The 16896-nt window shown below is 41.0% G+C and overlaps 1 protein-coding gene across 1 annotated transcript in view; it reads left to right on the top strand.

The window, feature by feature from the left end:
- Nucleotides 1-16896, top strand: part of CNTN5 (contactin 5) — a 324115-nt gene that overhangs the window by 295521 nt on the left and 11698 nt on the right. The window contains exons 16-17 of the mRNA XM_061628766.1: nt 10510-10696; nt 11174-11286. Coding sequence (XP_061484750.1) covers nt 10510-10696; nt 11174-11286 — 300 coding nt within the window. The remainder of the gene's footprint in view (nt 1-10509; nt 10697-11173; nt 11287-16896) is intronic.

Below are 16896 nucleotides of genomic sequence, written 5' to 3'. Positions count from 1 at the left end.
TTTAAATGTGTGTTGGATGTGCTTTAAATGTATGGCATGGATCTGCCCCAAGTCTTACTAAGGCAGCTTCCCCATGGTTCAGTGTCACATTGTCTCAGAGACGTACAAAGATCTGACCACTTATTAGCTCGCTGTTTTCTCTCACACCCATATTGGCAGACAAATGGGTTGTTGGTGTAGGATGTAATCCCATGATCAGAGCTGCCTGACATGATCAGTTCAGCACTGCCTCTCTCATCTGAATATCAGTGCTGCTATGAGAAGGAATGACATGATCAGTACGGGTCAATGTTCTAAGAGCTTCATACATTCAGCAAAAACACAACAACATAGGAAGAGCTCTGATGGATCACAGCAAAGGTCCATATAGTCCACCACACTGTTTTGAAAAGGCGCCAGCAATATGCTTCTAGAAAACTCATGAGTAACAGAGCTGATCCTACCATTAGGCAAAATGAGGCAGCTGCCTTAGGCAGCAGATTCTGGAGAGAAACAGCAAGGCCAGTTAGCTACTGGGGTAGTATTGACGTACAAAGCCCTATACAGCTTGGGACCAGGATGCCTTAAAGATACCCTACATACCCAGCTGATCATTGTGTTCTGCATGAGAGGGCATCCTGCAGATACTATCCTATCAGGAGGTCCATTCTGCACGATGTCAGAATTGGACCTTTAGTGTGGCGGCACCTACCCTTTGGAACTCCCTTCCATTGCATATCAGACAGATGCCATCTATATTGGCCTTCTAAAGAAGTTCCTCTTTCAACAAGCCTTCTAAAATCTTTATGGCAGTTGGTATCTCTCTTGGATCTGAACTGATTTTATGTATGTACTTTTGTGTTGTTTATAAATATAATATTTATAATTGGGAGGGTAAAATTGTTTTTACATGCACAATTGTTTTAACTATTTTGATACAGGCAATTGTTTTTTGTGTGGTATACTGTAAATTGCTTCAGGATGCCTCAAGGGAATAATAATAACAATAATACATTGGAGGACAGAGCTGTTTGTGGCCTCAGATGCAAGTTGGCCTCAGGTGCAGTGGAAAATTCTACCCCCTCACCAGCTTTTAAATAAGATTCAGTGGTTGGTACAATTGGATTTTTCTACATGGAAAGGATGAGGGTGCCATCTTGTAATTTCCCTCAGTCGGCAAATGTCTTGGGCTGGCCTCGATGATCAGGAGATAAAAGCAACTGCCATATCTCATTCTTTTGGCCCCTTCCCCTGATACTAGAACCATTGGTCATCCAGTGAAGCTGATTGGTGAGAAATTCAAGACAGAGAAAGTGAAGTAGCTCTTCACACAGTGCATAGCTGACCTGAATCTGCTCCCACAAAATGTGGTGATAGACAGCTTCAGAATTAGAATTAGACAAATTCATGAAGGATAAAGGTATTTGTGGCTACTAGTCATGATAGCTATATATTCTCTCTGTAGACAGCGTGATTCTGAATACCCATTGCTGGGAGCAACAGCAGGTGAGAGCTATTGTGCTCATGGCCCGCTTGTGGGCTTCTCCCTGTAGGGAGGCCAGCCGGATCCAGCAGGGCCCTTCTTATGTCCCTAAGAAGCTATTTTCAGTAGTTGCTGTTCTCTTTGGTTATTTAGTGATCACCATAAGGCCCCAGTGCAGGTTTGTATTGCCAAAAGACAATGGTCCTTTGTGGATGGAGGCAATGACCAGGCAAATGGGGTGAAAGCTAAAGGTTTTATTTAGCAACTAAGAAAAGCTGACAAAGAAAGATGATTACAAATCTTACACCCCTGCTACTGCCTGGGAACCCTCAGAAATGAAAGCAGACAAACCCCTGCAGCTGGAGCTAACATATAGCACAGTCCCAGGATCTTTAGTCTATGCTGAGTTATCTCTCCCTGAGGAGCTGTCCTTTCAATCACTGGGAAATCTCAGAATGGTGAGGGGCAAGGCCCTGTGAGGTCTGGTGCATAGCATCTTCTGATCTGTGCTGAGGTTCCAGTATTGGAGGGATTTGCAAGGCTTTGTATACTATGAGGTTCTAATTAATCACACCTGCTATTTTGACTATACATCAGTGGCCTTGACAATGTTTATACATCTGCAAGGTCAAGATAGAACTTACTCTATGGTGAGCAGTCAAAATAGATAACTAACCAGCTATCCAACCTCGAACCAGAACACGGGATTATGCTAGGCTTATGAATTGAGAAATAAATGACCAACATTCCCAGGCTCTTCTCAGCAGTGCCATCTCCACACACAACTACTATTTTAAAGAATAATATGAAAATAAGAATTAACCTGTTGCAGAACTTCAGCCCAGAGGGATCTCTAAGCATGAAAAGAGCAAGTGTGGTTCACCTCAGTACAGTAGTGTAGTGGCAAATTCAGAAGTGTAAGGTCCCTTCACGATAGTCACACCATCTCCCTCATAGCTACGTCCCTCACTCGCTTGCTTGCTCTCCATCATCGTCTTATGTTTTCTCCCACAATAGCAGACATCCCTAAGAGACAATCAGCATGAAAGGGGAGTGTGTTAGCTACTGAGAAGAGTCTTCTCAGTGGCTGACTCACCTCCTTTCACTCTGATTGGTTCCAATCAGCAGGAAAGGACAAGGAAGCATCTTAGAAGGTTCTTCTCAGTGGCCAGCACGCTTCCCTTTCATGCTGATTGGCTTGTAGAGTGCTGGAGACATAGGGACCTGGCTGGGAGCCTGCTCCCCAAAGAGTAAGGGGTTTAAGTCCCCCAAGACCCCTGCTTCAGTGTACAATTGTCTTCCGCATATTCCAGTACACTAGGACAGTATGCTGTTATAAAAAGAGATAAAACCATTACAACAATAAAGGAAGTAAAACCATTCCAAATGCAACGAAACAGTATAAATTCAGCAAAAGAGTCCCACAACACAAAATTCCTAAACTGTCAAAGGGCAGGGTAAAGGCGTGCATATTCAGCGTATGGCAAAAACTGTACAATGAAAATGCTAGACACATCTTTGTGGGGAAGGAGTTCCACAATTTAGGGGTTGCCACACAGAAAGCTCTTTCCAGGGGCCACCATTCCCTGCACTTGCGAGTGTGGCAAACCTACCAAAAAACCCTCCTCTGCCAATCTTAACACATGAGGATGTTGATAATGTATTCATTGGGTGTCTAGTATATGCACCGTGCATACAATGTGGATGAGTTTTGTGGCATTGCTGATGCCTTATTGATTCCCCTACCTTAGGAATGACCAAAGCTCAGTGATAGAACACACGCTTTGCATCAGGTCCCAGGTTCAATCCCTAGCGTCTCCAGGTAGGATTGGAAAGGACTTGTGTCTGAAACCCTGGAGAGCCACTGCCCATCAGCATTGACAATATTGAGATAGATGGATCAAAGGTGTGGCTTAGTATATGGAGTTGCCTGTGTACTCCAAAAAATATGTAATCCATTGTAACATAAAGTGTCCTGTTGAACGATACCATGGATCAGTTCAGTCCAGCATTATTTAACTCAACAACTCAGCTCTGGGTACGTACAATCAAGACATTTAGGAGGTATCACCTGTTGTTTGACTCCATCATGGGGCAGCTTGAGAAATACTGCCCAGAGGCTCCTGTTAGCAATCGTATTTCTACCATATAGCAGCTGACAGGCCAATAGACCAATTGCCCATGAATTCTAGCTGACACCATTACTCGCTTCCACTAGAGACTTGCCAGACCCAAAGAATGGCTAAGTTGAACTTCAGTACCATTAAAATCCAGTGTGAAAAGTTAGTCATAAGTAATGCTGTGCTGATTTTTTTTAACATTTTCCTTCAGTTAATGAGAAAAGTTGCATTTGAGAATTATCACAGGGGAGGAAGAATTCCAGTAAAATTATCATAGGCAGGGGGGTGGGGGGTGAACGCGCTTCCTTTACTTTCCAGGTGGCTGAGGGGCATTGTGGGTGTGCCTTCCTTCATTCCACAAATCATCTCTCCACTGCTCTGCATTCTGCAGCCTTCCCAGTTGCCCACAACTCCTGAAAACTCCATGATGTCTCTAGCAGGGCTTTCCTATAAGCACAGAAAGGCAGGAAGAATGTCTCTCATGCATCTGGCAGGTGCTTCTTAAAGTGAAGTCTTTTTACTTTTAAAAAATAAGTGTGGAAAAAAAGGTGAAAGGAAGAACTTCCCTAAAAAACAAAATCAGCAAGTGCATCATTCCCAGGCACTCAGTCGTCAGGGTAAGGCATGATGAAGTAACTCCTCATATGAGGCCTTGTCATATTAGGAAGGTTGCAGCATGATGAAAAAATGTTTAACAGAAAGAAAAGAATGCACCACCCTCAACCACCTTGAAAACAAAAAAGGTAAGCTCAACCCTATACCCTTCACAATTTTAAAGAAATTCTAAAGTGCCCTGTGAATGAGGATGAAAAATTGAAGCCTCTTTTGCAGATGAGGAAATGTTCACAAAACTGAAGGACAGTTTTTGACACTACACTAGTCAAAAGAAAGTTACATCCCATTGATTTTAGCCAAGTAATGTGGAATCCAAACCCAAGATCCACCATTTTAAAGGCTTGTTTTCCCTCTGCCAGGCTTGGTTTGGCTCAGTCAGCAGTATTATTTATTTGTTTGTTTGTTATTTGATTTATATCCTGCCTTCCTCCCAGCAGGAGCCCACTCCTAAATGGAGTTTGAATTAGCAGTAACTTACACTGGCTTGGCTTAACTTAATTTACACTGGTGCCAGTTCTGTCGGCTTAACTATACTGAGGATTGCTCTGCCTGTCTGGATCCAACCCGGTGTAGTTTGCAAAAGGCTACCTGTTCACAGGGCTATTTTTCAATGGCTAGGGTTGCAAAGAGTGCTGTGGTAATTGTAATTCATGCATCACACGCAGTGTTTTATTTTATCATCAGCATTTTTATTATGTTGATTTGTCCAAGTTCCAGTGTGTTACCTGTGCTGCCAAGGCCTGTGGGAGAGCTTTAGCTGCAGGGGGCCAAACGGAGCTTCACACCTCTGCTCCACTCACCTTGAAAAATTGCTACTAGCGGCAGATTGCCTCTACCCTAGCACTGGAAGCTACTGCCTGAATCTGTGAGCTGCTGCACCACTTCATAATTGGGCTGCAAGTCTCATTCTCTAAGGACATGTTGTCCCGATAATTATGAGTAGCTTCTTCAGAGCCAAATTGCCCTCTGGATAAAAGGGGAATCAATGCACAGCCTTCTAAAGGGCTAGTATGCTGAAAGCAAACAGCCAATGGACTGGCACAGCCATTATTGCATCCACATCCCAGAAAAAGGAGCAGTACTGAGTACAGTACAGTATGAGCCTTCCAGGTAAAAATAATTAGACAGAGCAATAATAAATAAGGATGTTTAAAAAAAACTGGTAGAATTCCCTTTAAGCCCAATTAACAACATCAGCTAACCATGCACAGTCTTGTGCCACTTTAACATTTATGGCTCTCCCCAATGGATCTTGGGAACTTTAGCTTGTTAAGGTTGCTGAGAGTTGTTTGGAGATTTCTCACAGGGCTAGTTACAAACATCTTTCACAAACTACAGATTATTTGGGGGAAGCCATGGCTGTTAAAGTGGTATCATAGTCCTTTAAATGTATCAATCAATATTGATTTATTTTATTGAGGTATCATACCTCAAGGCCCCATCTGCACTACACCTTTAAAGCAGTATTACACCACTTTAAGCAGCCATAGCCCACAAAGAATCCTGTGAACGGTTTAAGGGTGCTAAGAGTTGTTAGAGGACCCCTATTCTCCTCACAGAGCTATAATTTTCAGAGTGTTTTAACAGTCAGTCCCTCTTCCCAGAAAACTGGCAACTGGAGCTTTATGAGGGGAATAGAGGTCTCCGAGCAACTCTCGACATCCTTCACCAACTACAGTTCCCAGGATTATTTGGGGGAAACCATGACTGTTTTAAGTGGTATGATAGTGCTTTAAATGTATGGTGTGGATGTGACCTAGGTCTATGGATTGCCAAGGGAAATAGGTCTCCTTCATTGGCTTTCAATGATTCCTGATTGCATTACAGATGGTGTTAGTGAGCAAATCCTTTACAACAGCTGCTCAATGTTTGAGGACTAAAATTCCTGGAGTGGCAGTGCTACATCTTAAGGACAGATTATCTCCAGGCCTGTAAAGAACCTTGTTTTTTAAACAATGTTAATGTTTTGTTGTTTGAATTTCTGTGCACTGTATTCTTTTCTGATGTGTATTTTGTATTTGTGTTTATTTTATTTTTTTGTGAGCCGCCTTGAGGGCCTTCGGCCAAAAGGCGGCATAGAAATAGAATGAATGAATGAATGAATGAATTACTGCCCTTCAGTGTGATCTCACTGAAAAGTCCATTGATCTTAGCTTTAACATTTAAAAATTAAATGTTCAACATCAGAGGTTAGGAGATAGTTATACAGGACAGGGCCTTTTCGTTCATTGCACCTGGGCTTTAGAACTCTCTCCCATGAGATGACTTTTTCTTGGATTTCTGGTGCCATGTAAAACTCTTTTGGTTTCGTGGACCTTTGGAACAGAAGGTTAGTTTTTGTCTGCTGTTTCTTCTATTGGTTTTATTATTTCAGCTAATTAAATAGACAGACAGACAGACAGATTTTTTGTATTCCATTATTGTGTTCTTTGATATTTTGTGAGCTGCTTTGAATGTTTATTTTCCTTTCCTTTTTTATATTTTATTGAATCTTTTAACATGTGCAGTTCTTAGAAAATTTGTGATGCTTTAGAAATACATCATCAACATTATCATCATGATGTTGGTAGAAGTTAGACCGAGCTCAGTCAGTGGGAGTAACCTTAGAGAAAGCATTTTTGCTCACTGCAAAACCAACGCAAGAAGTTTGTGCCTACACTGAATGGATTACAAAGGAACTATTCGGTATTCATGTGCTCCCAGCATAGCCCCCAGAGAGTGGGGAAAAATCAGCAAAGGCAAGCAATGACTGCCACGGACTTGTAAACATCAAAAACAATTTGAGCTTTTGTGTCTGAAGGAGGGAGGTGCTCCACAGAGAGGGTTCTTCCTGAATTACATCTGACAGAAACCAGTTCCTATCTGAGTAACTCAAACCAAACCCTCAGCCTGCCTCTCTGTCCCCCAGCGATGCTGCTCCGCTATGATTAACCCACTACAAGGTTTCCTCAGGTGTTCTGTCATCTCCAATTCATTACCCAGACTCGGAGCTTTCTCGCTCGGCACCGTGTGCCTGCCAAAGCAGGAAATATTGTCTGTGCCACTTCCCCCACATGATTCAGTCAAAGCTTGCCAGGTCTGAAGAGTACATTTTTTTGAAGACCCACCAGAGATGGGTGTCCTTGAATCCTCTGAAGTACTTTGGACTTCATGTCAGCGCTCATTCTTGCTTGCTCAGACTAGCTGCTGCCACAGCAACATCCCATGCTGGCAAACGTGCAGTGTGTTGAATCTCAGTGTGCTAAGAGTTTGACACCGTCGCTAGGCAGCTGCGAATGGTGTTTCTGATGCCACTTGAAAGGAAGATGTGGCTTTTTTTCCCTTGAGACCTTTTCCTAGCATGGCCTTGTGTCCTATTTTACAGAGGACAGGCCTGTTTACAAGCATCCTCTCTTCCAGTGGTTCTCAAACTTTTCCCCCTCAGAGCACTTGAAAATTGCTGAGGGTCTCAGCAGACCACTTAATGATTTTTCTGCCTGTTGTAGCAATTGTAATGCACTGTGGTAGGTGCTGTATGATTTTAAATTGTATTTTTCTTGCTTATTTTCTTTTGCTATATATTGTGTTTTACTGTATTACAATTTGCATGCCATAGAACTGAAATCGTAATACAATAAAATACAATATAAGAAATGAAGGAATCAGTAAAAATACAATTAAAAATCAGTATGAATATTTTATGCGGACACGCCATGGACCACCTGAATGAAGCTTGCGGACCACTGGTGGTCCACAGACCACAGCTTGGGAACCTCTATTCTCTTTGGAGAACTGACCAGCCCAAGGATAAAAGAGTTGCACTTCAGTACCTAGAAGAACCTGAACAGCAAACTGACCAGGCACACTGATCACTTGCAAAGAACAGAAGTGGTTAGCATCCAAAGACAGCAGGAGAAAAAAGGAGGGGGAACCCCAAGATGCCGAAGGAAAGGATTTCTTGAATGGAAAATCCAAATAGATTTTATGAAAAAGGAAGAAGCCCAATGTGTTTCAGCCACTCGAGACTTGGCCTTCGTCAGGGGATAATAAATCTAAAAGGTCTATCTTCAACTGTTTCCTATTCGAGCGAGTGTACACTCTCAGCTTTTGCTGCTACACGGTCAGTTTTCTATTGCACAGAATCGGTGTAGATATTCCATGCACATTTTTGCATAGGAAACAGTTGAAGATAGACCTTTTAGATTTATTATCCCCTGACGAAGGCCAAGTCTCGAGTGGCTGAAACACATTGGGCTTCTTCCTTTTTCATAAAATCTATTTGGATTTTCCATTCAAGAAATCCTTTCCTTCGGCATCTTGGGGTTCCCCCTCCTTTTTTCTCACACTGATCACTTGGCCACAGCCTCCCCCACTATGATGAGACATATTGTGTTTCTCTTTAAATTCTAGTTATTCTAATTAATATAGACAGTGGTATCTAGTGCCCGTTGGGCCTGGTGAGGCAGAAGGCATGAAGCCCCACAGTAGCTAGAGCCAGAGTCAATGACAGGGGGCACCAACTCATGCTAGTTTTGTCTCCATCCTCTATGAGCTCCTATGAGCAAGATATAAATGTCTTAAATAAAAACAATAAATAAATAAATAAAAACAATAAATAAATAAAAACAATAAATAAAATCTGGCTTCAAACATTGTAGTCTCAAATTCAGTGTTGCGTTCAACTATGAAGCTTCATGGATGTAAAACCTTGTAAACATTCAATCTTCTCTCATGAAAGCCCCAAAGAGTGCATTTATAGCATATATATTAGATTATACTGCATGACATGTGAGAAGTGGCCATTTTTATTTACATTACAGGTCTTATAAATTGGGACATTTAATTCAAATAAACTCTAGGACACAGTTTGCTCTGTTCTTGTGAAGAGACAAAATCTTTTTAACTAAGATGAGGGTTGGTGTGATGCCATTGTTCAGACCTGTGCAATTATAGACTCATTTTAAATGCTCTCTTTTTCTAAGAGAGGCCTTGGCCAAATGCATCCCAGTGAGCTTCCTGAGGGATAGAGAACTGAGATTACAACTTCTCCTGAGCTTTTTGAACATGACGGTAAAGAAAATTAAATGAATGGTATGATGTAGTTTATGAAATGTGGCTCTAAGCTCAAAATGATCTTGAGATCAGAACTAGATGGAGTTACCTTTGTATATTAAAGAGAAGTGTCTTTTAACAAGAGAGCGTCAAGATTTTCAAATAGGCCTTGAATCCCATAAACCTAACCTCTCTCACAATATTGGTGTAAGTATGCAACTGGAGTGGGAGATCCACCTACTCTGCCTTGGACTCTGTGGAGGAAAGGGGGGATATAAATGCAATAGATGAATAATAAATTACTGTCTCTGGACTTGATTCCCAGTGACAAGTATCAACAATGTGAGGCCCCACAATGAATCAAGCTTTTTGAGGATTACCACATAACTCCCCACAGTTGCCAACGAGAGAAAATACCAGTGTGTAGCAAGGATGGAGGCTTCTTGCTCATCTACCTTGGGGCCAATAGATGGTGTCGTGGCTTATAACCCTCTACTAAAACTGGTTGCTTATCAGGAGCATATAGGATTATAAATTCAATATTATACTATTATTGGGTGGTGATGGGTTATGAGGAATATATGGGTATTCCTCAGGCATTAGCAAAATTCAGCATTTGTTGTGGGGGTGATAGAAATAAAGGTTTCATGAGAACATAACAAGAGCTGTGCTGGATCAGACCAAAGACCCATCTAACCCAGCATTCTGTTCCCACAGTGGCTCCCCAGATGCTTGTGGAAATCCCACCAGCAAGACATGAGCACATTAGCCCTCTCACATTTTTGGTAGCCAGCAGCTTGCATTTAGAGGCACTCCATCTCTGATTCTGGAGGTAATATAGCCACTGGAGACTAATCCTCCATGAATTTGTCTAATCCTCTTCTGAACCTATCCATGTTAGTGGCTATCATCACCACATTTTGTGGGAGCAACTTCCATAGTTTTGCTGTGTGCTGTATGAAGAGTTACTTCGCTTTGTCTCTCCTGAATCTCCCCACATTCAACTTCAATGGACAACCCCTGGTTCTATAGTATTATGAAAGAGGGGGGAAATGTTTCTCTACACCGTCCATAATTATATACACCTCTATCATATCCCCCCATTCCTAAATTAAAAAACAAAACGTAACATTTCCTCATAGGGGAGATGCTCCAGACCCTTTGACGTTTTCTCAGAGCTCTGTCCACTGAAAAATGCTATCGACATTATGAATGATCATAATTAGGGAAAGGACCCCATAAATGTACTGGTCAATCACTCACACTATCCTCCATTGTCAGGTTGGTTACTGGAAAGATATGGAACAAGAGGAAGCAGCTGAAAAGGCCAGGACGGAAGGAAATGAATCGTCCATCATTCTGACAGGGCTTGAAGGCAACACATTATACCACCTGAGAGTGAAGGCGTACAATGCAGCAGGGTACGGGCCACCCAGCAGTGCAGTCCGTGCTGCCACCAAGAAATCTCGTACGTTCCCAACTTTTGTTCTCCTCGTAATGTGCAAGGCCTGATAAGGTTTCAGTTCCTTTTTGTTGGTCTTCCTTTCCTTGGGAGAAAGATAGATCTCAAATAACAAAACAGGGCTGCTGCGTTGTTTTGATTCGTGAGCTCACTTCAAAGGATCTGTATTCCAAAAAGGGGGACTGAGAGCATTTGACATTCACAAGAGACTAAGGACTATCTTTCTGGAAAATAAGGCTAAATAATTTTTGACATGAAATAGGAAGGGGAGATGAAATTATTCATCCTCAGCAGTAGCTGTTGAAAAGACACTTCTGGAACTAGAGACTATACTGCTGAACCTTATCTAGCTGAGTTGGTAATCAAACATAAACCAAATAAAAAATTAAAGTACTCCTTGGGTAGGTTTTCCCCCCTTTTTTTCAAAAACCTTCCAAAATGTATTTCAAAACATTGTCTCTTTTCTTTTCTCTTCCCTGTCAGCTCCTAGTCAAGCACCAAGCAATGTGATGTGGATACAGGATGGTTCCCATGTGTCCCTGGGATGGGAACCTGTTAGACCTTTAGCAAATGAATCGGATGTCATGGGATACAAGGTCAGTTTTGTCATGTCTGTCATCACATTCTCTGGAGTGTTATGCTCATTCGTTCCTCTTTCTTTTCTCACACTGTGTATTGTAATGAGCTTCAGCACTGAGAAGTCAGGGTACCAAATTCACAGGCCCCAATCCACATGTGGGTGTGTGCATTCACTAGCCAAGACTTACATGCTTAGTCTTCTCAAAAAATTACCAATCATACTGATCAGCTGTTTGGTAAGAAGGGCAAAATTTGGGAGTTTAAATCCAGTTCCTCTTCTCTCACATAGCTGATTGGTGCTATTGGCAATTGTCAAACAAATCATTGTCTGCATTAGCTACTTTGCTATGTTCAGTGTGATGGTACTAGTGTACAAAGCTCTATACTAGTTGGGACCAGGATAGGGATGCAAGAAAGCATCATTTTCTATTCTGCCCTATGTTTGTAACATTCGACACTGTTTCCATTCTTTTGCAGGTCGTCTTCCGCAAAAAAATATGTTATTTGTCTGGTTGTCCACTGTGGCAAAATTACATAACTTATGTAATTTACATAATTAATTACATAAATTATGTTTTCATTACATTATTCCACCCCATTCATTTCAATGCAAAGGAAACACAGTGCTAAAGGGTGGGAAAAGGTAATCCTCAGTCCACATTGTTTGTTGGACTGAAAGCGGCAACAGTAGTGAGTACCAACTATATTCACTCGATTGTTTCCATTCCAGACATGAGACGAATAAGTGAACATCAGCAATTACTGCTGCTATTTCCATTTTTTGTTGGAATTCTCTGACATCCCTAGACCAGGATACCTAAAAGATCATCTCGCCCATTATATATTCAAGTGATCATTGTGCTGTGTGGGAGAGTGCATCCTATAGCTACCATTTCACAAGGAGATCTACTCCATACAATATAGGAATTGGGCCTTTAGTGTAGCAGCACTTACCCTGTGGAACTCCCTTCCTTTATATAACAGACAAGCACTGTCTCTATTGCCTTTCCCATTCCTATTGAAGACCTTCATTTTTCAACAAGCCTTTTAAGTTCAAATTCTTATACCAGTCTGTATCTGTTCTGGATTTGAAATTATTGTTTATATAAGTGTTTATTGTTAAATTGCTTCCAGATGAGAAGCGATTCATAAACAAAATAAATAAATAAATCTGGCATAATAAAGCAAGAGCTGAACAAGGGTTTTGGCTGCAAACACAATCCCTATGTTCCTTCCCTTGTTCCGAAGTGAGCAAACAAACCAGGAAGCCTTTCATGAACTGTAAAGGTAAAGGTGTCCCCGCAGGAAACTATGGTAAATACAAGACTTCTTGACTTGTCTGCACATACTAGAAAAGGATCCAAGGGGAGCATGGCCATATAGCCTATTCATATCTTGGCTTCTTAAGCTGAGATTGTTGTTACGTGCATTCAAGTCGATTTCAACCTACGGCAAACCTATGAATCGGGCCTGAAATAGCATCTGTCGTGAACCACCCTGTTCAGAACTTGTAAGTTCAGGTCTGTGGCTTCCTTTATGGAATCGATCCATCTCTTGTTTGGACTTCTTTTTCTACTCCCTGCTGTTTTTCCCAGCATTATTGTCTTTTCTAATGAATCATGTCTTCTCATGATGTGTCCAAAGTATGATAACCTGAGTTTCATCATTTTAGCTTCTAGTGATAGTTCTGGTTTAATTTGTTCTAACACCCAATTATTTGTCTTTTTCACAGTCCATGGTATCTGCAAAGCTCTCCTCCAACACCACATTTCAAATGAGTTGATTTTTCTCTTATCCGCTTTTTTCACTGTCCAACTTTCACATCCATACATAGAGATCAGGAATACCATGGTCTGAATGATCCTGGCTTTAGTGTTCAGTGATACATCTTTGCATTTGAGGACCTTTTCTAATACTCTCATAGCTGCCCTCACCAGTCCTAGCCTTCTTTTAATTCCTTGACTATTGTCTCCATTTTGGTTAATGACTGTGCCAAGGTATTGATAATCCTTGACAAGTTCAATGTCCTCGTTGTCAACTTTAAAGTTACATAAATCTTCTGTTGTCATTACTTTAGTCTTCTTGACATTCAGCTGTAGTCCTGCTTTTGTGCTTTCCTCTTTAACTTTCATCAGCATTCGTTTCAAATGGTGACTGGTTTCTGCTAGTAGTATGGCATCGTCTGCATCTCTTAAATTATTGATCTTTCTCACTCCAATTTTCACATCTCCTTCATCTTGGTACAATCCTGTTTTCCATATGATATATTCTGTATATAGATTAAACAAATAGGGTGATAAAATACAGCCCTGTCTCTCACCCTTTCTGATTGGGAATCAATCAGTTTCTCCATATTCTGTCCTTACGGTAGCCTCCTGTCCAGAGTATAGGTTGTTCATCAGGACAATCAGATGCTGTGACATCCCCATTTCTTTTAAAGCATTCCATCGTTTTTCACAATCTACACAATCAAAGGCTTTGTTGTAATCTATAAAGCACAGGGTGATTTTCTTCTGAAATTCCTTGGTCCGTTCAATTATCCAATGTATGTTTGTGATATGATCTGTGGTGCCTCTTCCCTTTCTAAATCCAGTTTGGACATCTGGCATTTCTCGCTACATATATGGTAAGAGCCTTTGTTGTAGAATCTTGAGCATTGCATTACTTGCATGGGATATTAAGGCAATAGTTCAATAATTACTGCATTCCCTTGGATCCCCTTTCTTTGGAATTAGGGTGTATATTGAACGCTTCCAGTCTGTAGGCCATTGTTTTCTTTTCCATATTTGTTGACAAATTTTTGTCAAAATTTGGACAGATTCAGTCTCAGTAACTTGTAACAACTCTATTGGTATGCCATTTGTCCTTGGTGATTTGTTTCTTCCAAGTATTTTAAGAGCAGCTTTCACCTTGCATTCTAAAATTTCTGGTTCTTCATCATACAGTTCCTCCATCAATGAATCTGTCATCTTTGCATCTCTTTTATAGAGTTCTTCAGTGTATTGCTCCCATCTTCCTTTTATTCATCTCAGTCAGTTAGTGTGTTCCCCTGTTGATTATTCAACATCCCTCCTCCTGGTTTAAATTTCCCTGGAATTTGGAATTGGGCTCTTCTGCCTTTTTTGTTGTCCTCTTCTATTTCTATACAGTAACTATCGTAATAGTTCTCTTTGTCCCTATGTACTAGTTGCTGTATTATTGCATTTAGGTTCTAACCATGTTTCTGTCTCCTTTTGCTTTTGCTTTCCTTCTCTCTTTAACCATTTTAAGAGTTTCATCAGTCATCCATTGAGGTCCTTCTCTCTTTTTAACTAGAGGTATTGTCTTGTTTCATTCTTCCCTAATAATGTCTCTGGCTTCAATCCATAGTTGTTCTGGTTCTCTATCAACTAAATTTAAAGCCTCAAATCTGTTCCTTATTTGATCTTTATATTTTTCTGGGCTATTATTTAAATTGTATTTTGGCATTATGATTGCTTTGTCTAAATCTCTTGTGTAGGGATGGAATTCTCTCCTTTTTTACCTTTCATTTTTAAGTGTGGCCCCCTGGTGGTCGTTAATGATCTAATTCCTTTCCCCCCCAATATCTTTTCATTTTTCCAATCTCCTCCGAGTTATATTTATATATGTATATTTGCTTTTCAGAGAATTATCAATATTATAATCACTATTTATTACAAGTCCCCACTGATTTTGATCTTTATTCTGAACTCTGTAATAATTGCCTGTTTGCGTTCGTTTTCAAGTGCACTGCAGAGAGATTAGGCAGATAATCAAGTCAATGTCTTCCCCTGCTGCTTTTTGTCTGTTAGTTGCAATCAACACCTCGTTGACATCAGTGAAAGGGAATACACATTTGAAGATCTCACATAGAAAGTAGATTGATTAAAGTATCACTCATACTATTGATGATTTTAAAGCAATTCTTTAAAAAAATGAATCGGAGAAGATGAATGAATCGGAAACCAGGCACAGAGAGTTGTTACTTCAAGATTCTGTCCGCAAAGATAGAGAATATCAGAAACAGTAATTAATCCGATGGCAAATCCGATTACTGCAGAAATGGAGCCCATTGCTACCCTTGTGTTTGGAATGTCAGCAGCTAGATTGGGGGAGTAATCATGTGTGCAGAACATATTTGTGCATGTGGTTCCTCATCTCATACATGTGCAGAAGCCTGTTTCCACATGTGCGTCAAAAGGAGATGGTTCTCTCAGAGCAGCAGATTCACATGAAAAAGGAGATAGTTGCATGAGAGTGCCTAAAAGTCTTACCACCCTCCACCTCCCAGTTGCTAGGGATGTAACAAGGCATAGATTTCCATTCCAACCTGTGTTCATTGCATGCGTTACTATTTCTGTTCTATTGCAGTTTGTCTTCCAACAAAAACTATATTATTATCTCGTTGTCCAATGTGGCAGAATTAATTGCATAATTAAGTTATCATTATGTCATTCAACACCATTCATTTCATTGCAAAGGAAATGCAATGCAAAAGGGGGGAAGTAATCAATTATGTATCATTTGCAGACTGAAAACAACAATGAATAGTGATCAAATTCACTAGATTGATTTCTGTTCTTGACATGGGATGAATAAGTGAACATTGGCAATTTCTACTCCCATTTTCATCAGAATTCTCCAACATCCCTACAATAGAATCATAGAATAGTAGAGTTGGAAGGGGCCTATAAGGCCATCAAGTCCAACCCCCTGCTCAATGCAGGAATCCAAATCAAAGCATTCCCGACAGATGGCTGTCCAGCTGCCTCTTGAATGCCTCCAGTGTTGGAGAGCCCACTACCTCTTTAAGTAATTGGTTCCATTGTCATATGGCTCTAACAGTTAGGAGGTTTTTCCTGATGTCCAGTCGAAATCTGGCTTCCTGCAACTTGAGCCCATTATTCCGTGTCCTGCACTCTGGGACAATCTAGAAGAGATCCCGGCCCTCCTCTGTGTGACAACCTTTCATGTACTTGAAGAATGCTATCATATCTCCCCTCAGTCTTCTCTTCTCTGGGCTAAACATGCCCAGTTCTTTCAGTCTCTCTTCATAGGGCTTTGTTTCCAGTCCCCTGATCATCCTTGTTGCCCTCCTCTGAACCTGTTCCAGTTTGTCTGCATCCCCCATGCTGAGCCAAGTATCCCCCAGCTTATAACTGTGCATTTGGGTTTTTTTCCTAAGTGTAGAACTTTGCATTTATCCCTGTTGAATTTCATTCTGTTGTTTTCAGCCCAATGCTCCAGCCTATCAAGGTCCCTTTCAATTTTGTTTCTGTCTTCCATGGTATTAGCTGTGCCATCCAATTTAGTATCATCTGCAAATTTGATAAGCATACTCTGTACCTTCTTATCCAAGTCGTTAATAAAAATGTTGAAGAGCACTGGGCCCAGGACCAAGCCCTGTGGTACCCTACTTGTTACTTCCGCCCAGTTTGAGAAGGAACCGTTGATAAGCACTCTTTGACTATGATTCTGGAACCAACTGTAGATCTACCTGATAGTTGTTCCATCCAGCCCACATTTAGCTAGCTTGCTAATCATGGGCCACTTTGTCAAAAGCTTTGCTGAAGTTCAGATATATTATGTCCACAACATTTCCACAGTCTACAAGGGAGGTTACCCGA

Source organism: Rhineura floridana, chromosome 5 (assembly GCF_030035675.1).
Source record: "Rhineura floridana isolate rRhiFlo1 chromosome 5, rRhiFlo1.hap2, whole genome shotgun sequence".
Classification (NCBI taxonomy): Eukaryota; Metazoa; Chordata; class Lepidosauria; order Squamata; family Rhineuridae; genus Rhineura; species Rhineura floridana.
This window is presented reverse-complemented; position numbering and strand designations above follow the sequence as displayed.